Source organism: Berghia stephanieae, chromosome 4, assembly GCF_034508935.2.
Source record: "Berghia stephanieae isolate SIO BIC M18660-M18661 chromosome 4, UCSD_Bste_1.3, whole genome shotgun sequence".
NCBI lineage: Eukaryota > Metazoa > Mollusca > Gastropoda > Nudibranchia > Aeolidiidae > Berghia > Berghia stephanieae.
Window position 1 is genome coordinate 58,373,405 of NC_088363.1, and position 12,294 is coordinate 58,385,698.

A 12,294-nucleotide genomic window follows, 5' to 3' on the forward strand; every position below is an offset into this window, starting at 1 on the left:
AGATTACTAACTGGATAATAGAAACAGACTCACAAACTCGAAGTGACGCACACATTCACGGCAAGCGTCCATAAAGACTGTGCAGCCATATTTATTATCATTTGCTTTTGTTGATCTGAAATTGGGACAGTATATGTAGTTGTTATTGTTCTTTTGTTTTCTCTTACTGGTGCTGGTGTTGATGTCGTCATTGCTGTTATTATTGCTGGAGAAGGTTTATTTATTGTATCATATTTCTGGACTGATTATTATTTATGTAAGTCATTGACAACTGTTTACTTAACATTTTGTTGACACGCATATTTATAAAGGTGTTATCGTGAGATAATGTGTTTTAACAGCGACAAGCTGTAATTGTGCCAGTGTGACAAGCTGTAATTGTGCCTGTGTAGCAGTGTGTGCTCATGAGTAAACAAATGTTTACATTGGCTTTTGTTAATGTTTACCTCTGCAGATGACTCTTGGTTTATAAAAATAAATACAATACAATAAAATAAGCAGTGTCAATTGATTAAAACTCTAGTGTGTAAGACAGACAACAGTAACAATGTCCTCATCAACATTTTAAGATAAAAGTTCAATAATACTTCGCAATATTGCTGATATAACAGACTTATCCCAAACTTAATGATGAGGACATACTGAATCAAACTCCAATAAATCTATGTCTGATACCGCTAACTCTTTATACTGCCAATTTTATGGAAGCCCCAAATGTGACTGTAAAACAAGATTTTATTGCATACAAATAATTTACGTTATTTAACTTAACACTCTAAAAGGTAGAATTTAAAATGTTGAAAGAGGGAAAATGCTTACTTAATGCCAAAAATATTTTTATATGACAGTTATTACCTCGTATCATTATTAGCATCAACATTTTCTTTCTCCTTCATAGATGAGCCATCTGGCAAGAGAGAGATAAACAGATAGTTGAGCAAAAGAAATTTCAAAATTGTATCTTGTTAAAAAAAAATTTGGCATGAAAAAATTGGGTCTAGCATCCTTTCAAATTACTCATTTTCACAAATTCACATCAATTTCACACAAAAAATGCATATTTTCACCGGTCAATTGACAAGACGGATCAGAACCATAGTCATGTAAAGGACTTACCTCTACAGGAATCAGTTAGCCCCACAATTTGTGAGTATTTATCAAAATATTTACACTATAACGACAGAAGTGTGTTGCCACACCTAGCAAAGCCATGCATTAATAATTATTTTAAAATCACCTGTGTTAAAATTGTGAGTGGTGCTCAGGATCTGTGGGGTTGATTCTATCAGGTGACAGGCAAGGCTGCACTAGCACCACTACCTTCCTATCTACATGATCGAAATTCAAGTTAAAAGATAAGCTTGTTCATTTCATTTCAATTCAATTGGAAATAGTTTTAAATGTTGGTTACAAGTAACTGTACACATACACTTCTTTCTATTAGTCTTCAAGATAAGGCATATGCATTTTTCTTATTATAATAATAATAATAATAATAATAATAATAATAATAATAATAATAATAATAATAATAATAATAATAATAATAATAATAATAATAATAATAATAATAATAACAATAATAATAATGATAATAATAACAACTACAACAACAACAATAGCACGCTTTTGAGACTATATACGAAGGTGAGTCAAAAGTAATGGAACAAATCTCCTACTGAGTTCATTTCTGTTTCATGTAGCGTCATATTTGCTCAATTGAACTCACACATGTACTCTTTAAACTAAAAGTTGAAAATTTTAATTCTGTAAAATTTTGACAAAGTTGTAGCAGTTCAAAATGGCTACCCCCACCAATGTCCATCAGCGACAGGAAACTGTCATTGAATTTCTTGTTTTTGAAGAAGAAACCTCGAGGAACATTTTTTAATGCCTTGGAAACCTGATAAAACTTAGGCATTTTGTAGAGGCAGTATTTTTAGGTGGGTTGAACGTGTATCTCATAATTTAAAAGAAAATGAGATGCAATCCAACACCTAATCTGAGACCCTCTCAGCAGTGTCTTTATCTGACAAATCTCGTGATGGACGCCGTCAAAGCATTGTCAACTCAGTGAATCAAATAAAGACAGAGGCATTGATTAGATCTGAAAGAAGAACCTCTCTTGTTGAGATAGCAGTTATAAATAGACCTTGAAAAGACTGAAAGCAATAATTCATCATTAGACCAGATTTGGAGATGGAACGAGTACTGTGTCTTCATAAAAATGTCCTTCCATACACAAGTGTCAGGAAAAAGGCGGTAATCGATGAACAATGTTGTCTCACCCTCCTTATTCACCAAATTTGACGCTTTTGGGCTTACATCTTTTTGGTCCACTGAAGGAGGCAATGAGGGGACATCGCTTTGAAGATGATGAAGAAGCCAAGACAGTAGTGAAAAATTGGCTAAAAGTTCAGTCAACTCAGTTTTACAAGGACGGGATACATGCTCTTACAAAAAGTAGAGTGTGGCTACCAAGAGAGGCGGAGACTATGTTGAGCATTCTACTCGGCTAAAGCCAAGCTTTATTTGAGGTATGATGCATGGTAATGATTCAATTTGTTTTAATGTAATAAGCATGCTCACCCTGGTATTTCAGTACAAACAATGCATGGTGGATCTAAGTCATTCTTGGTTGTATGATGCAAAATAATTATCAAATTATAGTCCGTTTCAAAATTCATGGTCACACTCTTTGGCTTGTATCTATGAAACCGTCTGATTAATGTTGTTGTAATTTGACATGATGGCTTAGATTGCACTAGACCCTACTAATTATTTTTTGCTCATTGGAAAAACAACTGGTTCAAAAGTTAGCTTATTAATGATCTATAAAAATCAAAGATACTGCCTTGCATCATAAAATTGTAGATTGACTGTATAATTGTTTAGCGACATATTAACACACTGCATGTATGTAAATCACAGGCAGCATCAAGAATTATTCATCACAACAAAAAGGTGAAACTTAGTGCTTCATACAGATTAAATTCGCATTCCACCCTCTTTCCTTTTTACAAAAAAATCACATACAATATTGTTTGAGTAAAACAGAGATGGGGATGGTGTATGTTGGTTTGTTTTTGGGGAGAAATTGAGGTGATGTGGTAAAGAATTCTGCTCTATGTGTCTACGCGACACTCATTCTTGAAAATAGCACTCATATTGTGATGTCTGTGTATTACTGTAAAATTCTAATGTCCTGGATGTTAAAACAAAATGGCCAAAATAAAAATGACAACACCACAAAATATCAAAGGAATTACCGATTACATAATAACCATTAAAAACATACATCATATTCATATTTAGGATTCACTAGGTCTAGTAAAATCTAAGACTGTATGCAAAGATTCATGACAATATATAACAGAGAAACAGATCAAAATGTGTAATTTTGAAACTAGCTACTATTATAAATATTCTCTCATGTTAACTTGTTGAGGTATTAGTATTACCACTAGCAGTCAAACACTCTACAGAGCGAAGTGTTTCGCGACACCCTATATTTATCCAAGAATTTGACATCCAGAGAATTAAACTTCCTTTAAAAAGTCAGGCAATTGGCAGACAATAAAGTGATCATCATCTGGTCAGAGCCAAAATCTCTATAAAATTGAGGAAAATAAAAATTGCAGAACAGAAGAAGAAATGTTTTAACAGATAAATTGAAAATTCCAGATATCCAAAACCAGTTCAATATCTCCAAGATTTCAACCACGTCATGCAGGAAAGTGCCACCGAACACCTAGGACACAATGAATCCAATACAGAGATTGGATATCAGCAAGGTCAAGGGAGATCATTAACCAAAGAAAATCAATCAAACTAAATCTCTTGAACACTAAATCCCCTCGACTGAAAGAAAGACTATCCAATGAATACTCAGTGAAGGATAAAGAAGTTAAAAAATCCACAAGAAAAGACAAAAGAGCTTATGCAGAAAATTTAGCAACGAAGCAGAAAATGCAGCGGTAAGATAAGACTCACAAACGCTATACAAAAGGCTATCATTATTGCCAGACATGTCTGTCAATAATGATGAACGATCATTGCCAGACGCTGAATGGCAATAAGAAAAAGCCTGGCTTTTTGTTTTATTCCAGACACATTGGCAGAAAGATTTTGTGCAAAATGCCAAACTAGGAGTTAAAAATACCAAATAATCTGAAAAAATGCCAGTGGTAATTTGTGCCCAAAATCTGTTAATATCAAGTGATATTTAGCACTAGATGAAAGGAAATAGTGCTCAAATGTCAATTCCAGCTTTTTTAAAAGCAAATGGCATCAATGAAATGTAAGTTTTTGACACTTTGAACTCAAAACGTCAAACTGGCAATTCTGCCTTTTTTTTTCAAACCAGTAAGAAACTTGTTAATCAGCAAATCGTTCAAAGTCCATGCACCATTAAAGATTTCACTACATACCAACCTGATAACTTTAATGATCTTTTTTTTTTCTATAATTTGTTCATTCTGACCACAATAGTGAGGATATTGATGATGGTCGGGGATTTGTTTATTTCGCGGATGAATACCTAAGCCTAGATGTCGTTCGCCCCAAAATCGACCACACCTTCTATTGTCCTGTCTTAATTCTTTTATGTTATTTTATTAAGTTTGCTTATTTCTATGTGCATTACGAAAGTTTCCATATTCTGAAAAGTGGAGAAATGTTTAAAAGAGCGGAGTTTCAAAAAAGCGTCTGTGTATAATTGCCCATCGTTATTGCCCGACACTATCAATAACGATGAACGATTATGGCCAGTGTCTGGCAATAATCACAGCATTTACAAAATCACAAAAAGGCTCTAAGGAAAAATAAGTTTCGGTCAAGAGAAACCACCAAAATCCCAAGATGGAAGTGTCATCACAGACGAAAAGGAGAAAATTAAAAGATGGAGACAATATTTCGCAAACCGTTTGAACAGAATAGACCCATCTTCTTACACAGATACCCCAGAAGCAAAAACGGACATAGAGGTTAATCTTGGCCCAATCACTGAGAATGAGGCGAATGAGGCAATAACATTAAGCAAGGCCCCAAGTATTGACAGAATCAGTGCGGAAATGATTAAATCAAAACCCAAAGAGATGTCCAAAATTCTCAGTAAATTTTTCATCAACATATGTTATTATATGTTTACCCTATTATGGGAGAGGCAGTGTCTACGTACACGGTAACCGGGCACCTACCCTCAGGCCTCAGGATCTACGTTCATGGTAGGTCCGATAACTGGTTTGCCGCTACAATACAAGCTATGGATAGACCTCGCTCTGTATGTGTGTTTGTGTGTGTTATTTTTAAAAAATCAAACAATACAATTTAACCCATTAAAGTTCATTAAAGACGAGATTCAAGGTTACCTTGTATAAATGTTACCGTGTATGTAGATCCTGAGGCTAGGTGCCCGGTAACGAAAATAATGATTATGATGCCAAAATATCTGCGATATTCCTCTTTAAAACGAAGTTATGCATCATTAATTGAACCCCTCTAAAACTTTTAGTAAAAGCGAACGTAATTTCCAGTCATAACTTTCTTACGGGCGAGTTGGGTCACAATTTGACTCCCACTGCTGCCGCTCAGTAAACTGCCTAAAGTTACCTGTACGTAGACACTCCGTATGGGAAAAGGAAAAACTACCAGAGGATTGTGTCAGATTATCCATAAAAATAGCCACAAAAGGAGACCTTAGCCTTCTTGGTTTTGGAAATTGTGCGCGGAATCACACTTATGTCTATAACAAACAATTTTTTAAATAGAATCATTCTGAAAAGACTCACCTCACATTGTTCAAACATTCTTAGAAAAGACCAAGCTGAGTTCAGAAAAGGGAAGTCATGTTTGTAGTAACCACATAATTTACCCTGAGTCTGGTTGCCAAATCATGATTTTAACCATAACCCAAAAAAAGCGTCCGCCAAATTTTTTTGTGCATTTTATCAAAGTTGAACATCTCAAGATTAAATGTCTGAATAGTGCTGCCCTGAGCACATTGAGCATTTTGAGAAATTACGTCACAAAGGTTACGAAAAGGTCATTTTTAAAAATCCTCAAAAATCATTTTATATTATACAGAATGAAAGATTTAGTCAAATCAATTACAAAAATACTTCTGTTTAAAAAATTGGCCGAATAGTTGACAAGTTATTAGCAATTTAACTATCCAAAAGGTCAAGGTCACTGCCAAGATGGTCTCGTAAAATGACCCAAAATATAGCCGTGTTTGGTATCAAATTGAAGGCCTTGACAAGACCAATACAGAATTTATGTTATTTATGCTATTTGTTGGTATTTAAATTTCCTACAGCGGTGAAAGTATAATTGGGATAATCAAAATTGACATTTTGTGTGGAAAAGGTGTCAGATCACACAAAAACACGGAGAGAGTCTCCATATAGAAAGACCGTGCCTTGTTTTGAGTCTTTAGTTTTCTTCGCCTTTGATTTTTTACATTGATATTTACTGAAGGACAAAAAATAGAATGACAATTTTCGGCATATCTGACATGTATCTCTGGTAAACTAAATCACTCATCATCAATGTCTTTGTCACTTGACTCATCGCTTGACACGGAAGCAGCTTGATAAAGGCGATTTTGACAGCACTCACGATCATGGCATTTACAAAATATTGTGCATGGAAGCTGCGCGGCAACACAGCCACATTTTGATGATCCACAAGGTTGTTCAGAAGAACATCCGCATTGAATAGTCTCTAAGAACTCGGGCGGTACACTCGGTGTGTTGCTTGGCACTCTGGTTGGAACAAGTGATTTGGTTGCTGGCAACTTCATCCATCCAAAATCTGTTGGTTGTAAATCTAGGGGAGTTTTTCGAAGACGATGATACCAAATTGCTGTCTGAATGTGCGCTCTTTTGGTGTTCTCACAGAATGCTTCTGAGGTAGGGGGTATGGTTTTCAAGTCAGGGACCTTTTTAATGATTTTTCCCCGTTTTCTTCAGCCAAACTTTGTACCTGGCGCCAGGCATAGTTGCTTCATCGTGAACGCCGTAGCATGCAGTTATGAAGAAGGTGGCTTCTTGATAACATCTTCAAAACTGGCACTGGTGTTTCCAAGGTTGTCCAGTCTGTGTCTCTTTTGAAGAACTTTGATGACTGTGTTTTTCCCTATACCATACGGTTTAGCCACAGTATCACCGCCAGATAGCGCATGTGCTGCAAGAAGATAAGGCGCAATTTCTTGATTTCTCGAGACCGTTTTCCCAATGTCAACAAGTCCACGGTCCCTACTTGTAGCTTCCATCATCATCGAGCAGTGGCTGGAGTCCAAGTCAAGCTTGTGGTAGAAATGAACTCACAGTACAAAGACATCCGTATCGTCACTAACCACCTTAACAACATTGGTCAATGAAGCAGCATGTATTGCTTGTTTCACCATAAGGACATCCGCTTCGTCGTGTGTCGTCTCCAAGTCTGTCCTTGTGGAGACTTTTCCATTTTTAATTTGGAGAGGAGCATTTTCGTGTCCTGTGATAACGAGACGCCTTTCACGTGGTTGAGCTACAGCCCTGGACATTAATTCCGTACAGAGTATGCTAATCAATTGCTTTTTGTTCTAAGTGCAGGCAAAAATTGAGCCTTGAGCAGGCAGAGGAGTGTGTACCGTTCGAACTTTTATACTGCGACTTTGTCGAGTAGCACTTTTGATGCTGAAATCATGATATCTGTCAAAGACAAGGTGCACGTCACTTCTGTCCATTTTCGGCAATAAGAGTGTCCAAAAACTATTGACATAGTCTTGGATGGTTCCTTTGGATGGCCAGTTTACACAATAAAGAAGTGCGCATCCATCTAAGATCACGATCTCAGGATGTTGTCCCCCACAAGCAGAGACAGTTTCTTGCAGATTTCTCTTCAGAGCAGCTTTTGTAGTAGCAGTACGCATGTCTCCATTGTCACTGAATAAAGATGTCGGCTATGGTGCCAGTTCATATTTAAAGAGAGATTCCATGTCAAAATCTCGACAAGCCATTAATCCCATAGCGCGAGAATAAATCAAACTTGTGTCGTATATTGGACCACGGTCACTTTGAATAGATTTTTTCCCGGCTGCCATTGTTGTCACTTTGGTAGAAAGTGCTTTATAGAATTTATTGGGCCATGTTTTCTCAAATTCTTTCATGTCCGTGGTACCGATGCTGATAGAATCGGCTACATTGACAGATTGAGGGCTTACTTTTCCATCAGAGATGTTCTCAAGGCAATCAGGATGCGCAGTTGCACTTAGGGGGTTGATGCATCTATCTAATTTTGTCCGAATTTTTTCCCTGTCCAGCGCATCACTAGCGATACGCGCATTCGTTTCCTCTTTTGCATTTCCAGAAAGTCCTTTTTGGAACTCTCAGTCAATTCAGACAATTATTTCAGAAGACGACTGCTGGTGTGAAGGCTAAGGGCCCATCGCTGAATGGTAGAGTGTTTGAGTGTTAAACAGACAATCGCTATGAGGGCGATTAACGTTACAGAAACCGGGATAAATTCAGGCACCAGGGGCCACATGGCTCAAAATGTCATTTTTTAAAAAGGAGTATAATAGTGATGAGTTAATAGTAATAGGACAAATTTCTCTTTTTTTTTCAGAGTTGGAATCAATGGAAAAAAGGTTGCCAGGAGCATATATATATATATATATATATATATATATATATATATATATATATATATATATATAATATATATATATATATATATTGCTATTACATCAGTTCAAATTGTTAAGTGTTTCTGTTGGCTAGAGAGGGAACCCTTGTAAAGCGCTTTAGTGGACAGTGCACTATACACATACATGTACCCAGTAACATATATTGTGCTCAAACGGAGCACCATACTTTTACTACCTACCGGAAAGAAAGAAAACATGAATGAATGATTGAAGAATGAAAGTGGGTCACTTTAACTGAAAACCTATTTTTAAAACGGCATTTACCTTTTATTTAACTGTGATGGGGCATAAAAGGGTACCTATTATGGTTTATAGACATCAGTGTTCTGATAAAACAAAACAGACGGAGCAGTCGGCGTGTACGTTTGCTGCCGTGAACTGACACATTCAGTCTGTGCTGTGTCAAGGCCAAACCGCGAGTCACGTATGGAAAACCATTGTAACCAATTATGGATCCTATGATTACCGCATACAAAATCACATTTTATTAAAAATGCTCAATGTCTACAGACCGGCACTAATCATGATAACACTCCCCATATATATCGCATTCCGATTCCGTTAAAACATTTTTGGCGGACGTTATGAAAGGGTTATGAAGGTTTCCTCTAGACTACCTGAGACAAATCCTGGAGCAAAGCATTGAATCATTGAATTTGAATGGAACAGTCGGAACAGCCCCCCCTCTTGACTCTTGACGCCTCTACTCTACCTAGCCCTAGCACTCACTAACACCATTTTTGTCGATTAATTCTTTTTTTTTTTTGGTCTGTCTTCTTAAAAAAGCACAGCGACAAATATCTGAAGTAAACGTAAAATAAGAAAATTGGATCACGTTGCTTAAACACCATACTGACTGTCACGGATCCCTCACCTTGGCTGAGCCCCTGCCTTGAGCCAAACTCTATAACTAAAAACAATAACAAAGAACAGCTGAGAGCAGAACAAATGAAAAACGGCAATGTTTAAGATTAGAAAACAGGGTTCAATCAATTACAAGTAATAATTTTATGTCTACCGTCTTTATTTACATCATCCTCGTTCTTAACCAATCGATTTGATCGCCTTCTTTTTGTTCTAATGTTTTGTCTGTCCTCGTCCCTACCCTCCTGGCAGGGATAATCCGCCATTTTAGATCCACTTTTCCAAACAATCACCACGCCTAACATACGGGTAATGTTCGAGGCACGCCCACAAATAGGGACTTTAGAGAAGTCATGTCAATATTGATGCTATGCATTTCTGTAAAATACGCAAACAATCGGCCAGCCAGACATAACGTACCACAACAAAAAAACTGTAACCTTTATAACGTTTATAATGATTGATACAATTTAGTGAGAACTTATCACTAACAACAGTAACGGGCGATGTTTTTGGTGCTCCACAATTTATGTACATTTTCTAATACTGGTGTTATACATATTTTTATTCCGGACTTTTTATATTCTTGTATGTGTGACATCGTGCTCTTTAATTTCATACAACTTTTGCCGGCTTCTAACGGGATTTTTTAAAGTGATTTTACGTGATTTTTATACGTTATTTCTGAATATTTAAAATGGATTTATCGACTTGACAAGTTATCGCCAGACCCTGTTATTACATTCAATTTTAATATTTTTATTCACGAGTCAATTTTTATAGATAGTATGCAGATGACGTCACTCATGTCTTTGTTATTGTTTTTTGCCATCCGCGTTTATGAGTAATGCTCACTGAACTGTATTAACCCGACTATAAACGTTCATGGATACACACCGTATTGTGTGTTGGTCGGTTATACTTCCGGGGGGCAATGTTATGAGTTTCTTAGCCAAGCGCATACTATCTAAACCAAGCAAATATTTGCCGTGAACTGACCCCCACCAACACTGACAACAATACAGTAAACAACACAGTGACAAACAACGTACTTTTTCGATAACTCACCTTCATCAAATCAAAATCATTTTCAATACGACAATACGGGTTCACATCATCATTTACCTAGTCACTCCACATTGCTGAGTAACAGTTCACACACCAACAGCAATAACTACACACAATATAGTAGAGTAAACAAAGACAACCTCCACCAGACGCATACACATGTAAAACACACAAATGTATCAGATGTCAATATTAACAACAAAAAAACAAGGTGATAGAGAGAAAATAAGAATAATGAATGTCAATGGGCATGATCTATAGATAGTATGCGCTTGGCTAAGAAGCTCATAACATTGCCATCCGGAAGTATAACGGACCAACACACAAAACTGTGTGTATCCATTAACGTTTATAGTCAGGTTAATACAGTTCAGTGAGCATTACTCATAAACGCGGATGGCAAAAAACAATAACAAAGACCTGAGTGACGTCATCTTCGAACTATCTATAAATAGTTCGAAGATGACGTCACTCAAGTCTTAGATAAAAAAAATTATAAAGACAATATTTAAAAGGTACAAAGAGCAGCTGCAAGATTCGCAACCGGATACAAATCCAGAGATGCGGGTTGTGTGACGTCCTCCATCTCCACTTGAGTGGAAACTATTGAAAAACCGGCGCAAGGTATCCCGCACCAAAACCATCAATGATCCAAACTCACCAATCGTCATCCCCAACTAAATAAAAAGCTAATCAAATAGGTATGCACAATACATACAACCATTTACAAGAACGGACACATACAAACACAGCTTTTCCCAATAACAATAAATGACTGGAATGTCCTGCCACCGGACATAACGAATGTTGAATGCTTGAAAACTTTCAAAACAGTGTTGAATGTATTTGCTCGTTAAAGTAATCTGTGACTGTTCCATATTTTGATTGAACCGTAATAGAACACTTGCACTGATGGGCCCGTGGGGCCTTTTGCAAATACAAGCCATTGAAGATTAAAGGCGGTCTAAAAATAATAACAAAGAGCTGGGTGACGTTATCGATGTTTTGGCCATACCTATCTAATTATAAATCTATCGCTAATTATTTAGTTTCCTTTGCAACAACAACAACAACAACAACAACAACAACAACAACAACAACAACAACAACAACAGCAGCAGCAGCAGCAACAGCAACAACAACAACAAAATGTGAGGCTTGAAACGTTTCAGATAAAATGCCGTATGGACAAAAATGCTCTTCTTTTGTGATGCTCATCGATGGCGGCGACGACCATTACTACTCTGTCCCTAACGGTAACACAAAACAATTATCCGTACTAAAATTCAAGAAAAAGAATGAAAATCGTAAAAGTAATAAAATTAAAATAATAATGAATAAATAAATAAATAAATAAATAAATAAATAAATAATAATATAATAATAATAATATAATATATAAATAATAATATTATATTAATTAATATTATAATATATTATTATATTATTATTATTATTATTATTATTATTATTATTATTATTATTATTATTATTATTATTATTAAATTATTATTATATTATTATTATTATTATTATTATTATTATTATTATTATTATTATTATTATATTATTATTATTATTATTATTATTATTATATTATTATTATTATATTATTATTATTATTATTATTATTATATTATTATTATTAATTATTATTATTAATAATAATT

The 12,294-nt window shown here is 35.6% G+C and overlaps 1 protein-coding gene across 12 annotated transcripts in view; it reads right to left on the reverse strand.

Moving 5' to 3' along the window:
• Positions 1-9,859, reverse strand: part of LOC144970911 (uncharacterized) — a 74,085-nt gene extending 64,226 nt beyond the window's left edge. The window contains exons 1-3 of one of the 12 annotated variants that reach the window (XM_078911079.1): positions 9,724-9,852; positions 1,238-1,328; positions 856-907 (exon numbers count right to left, since the gene is read on the reverse strand). In XM_078911079.1, coding sequence (XP_078767205.1) covers positions 856-896 — 41 coding nt within the window. In that variant the 5' untranslated portion in view covers positions 897-907; positions 1,238-1,328; positions 9,724-9,852. Of the gene's footprint in view, positions 1-33; positions 110-855; positions 908-1,237; positions 1,329-2,589; positions 3,206-3,461; positions 3,901-5,789; positions 5,874-9,309 lie in introns of those variants that run through there. The other 11 variants (XM_078911077.1, XM_078911080.1, XM_078911081.1 and 8 more) reach the window with 11 other exon arrangements.
• Positions 9,860-12,294: the final 2,435 nt, after the last annotated feature.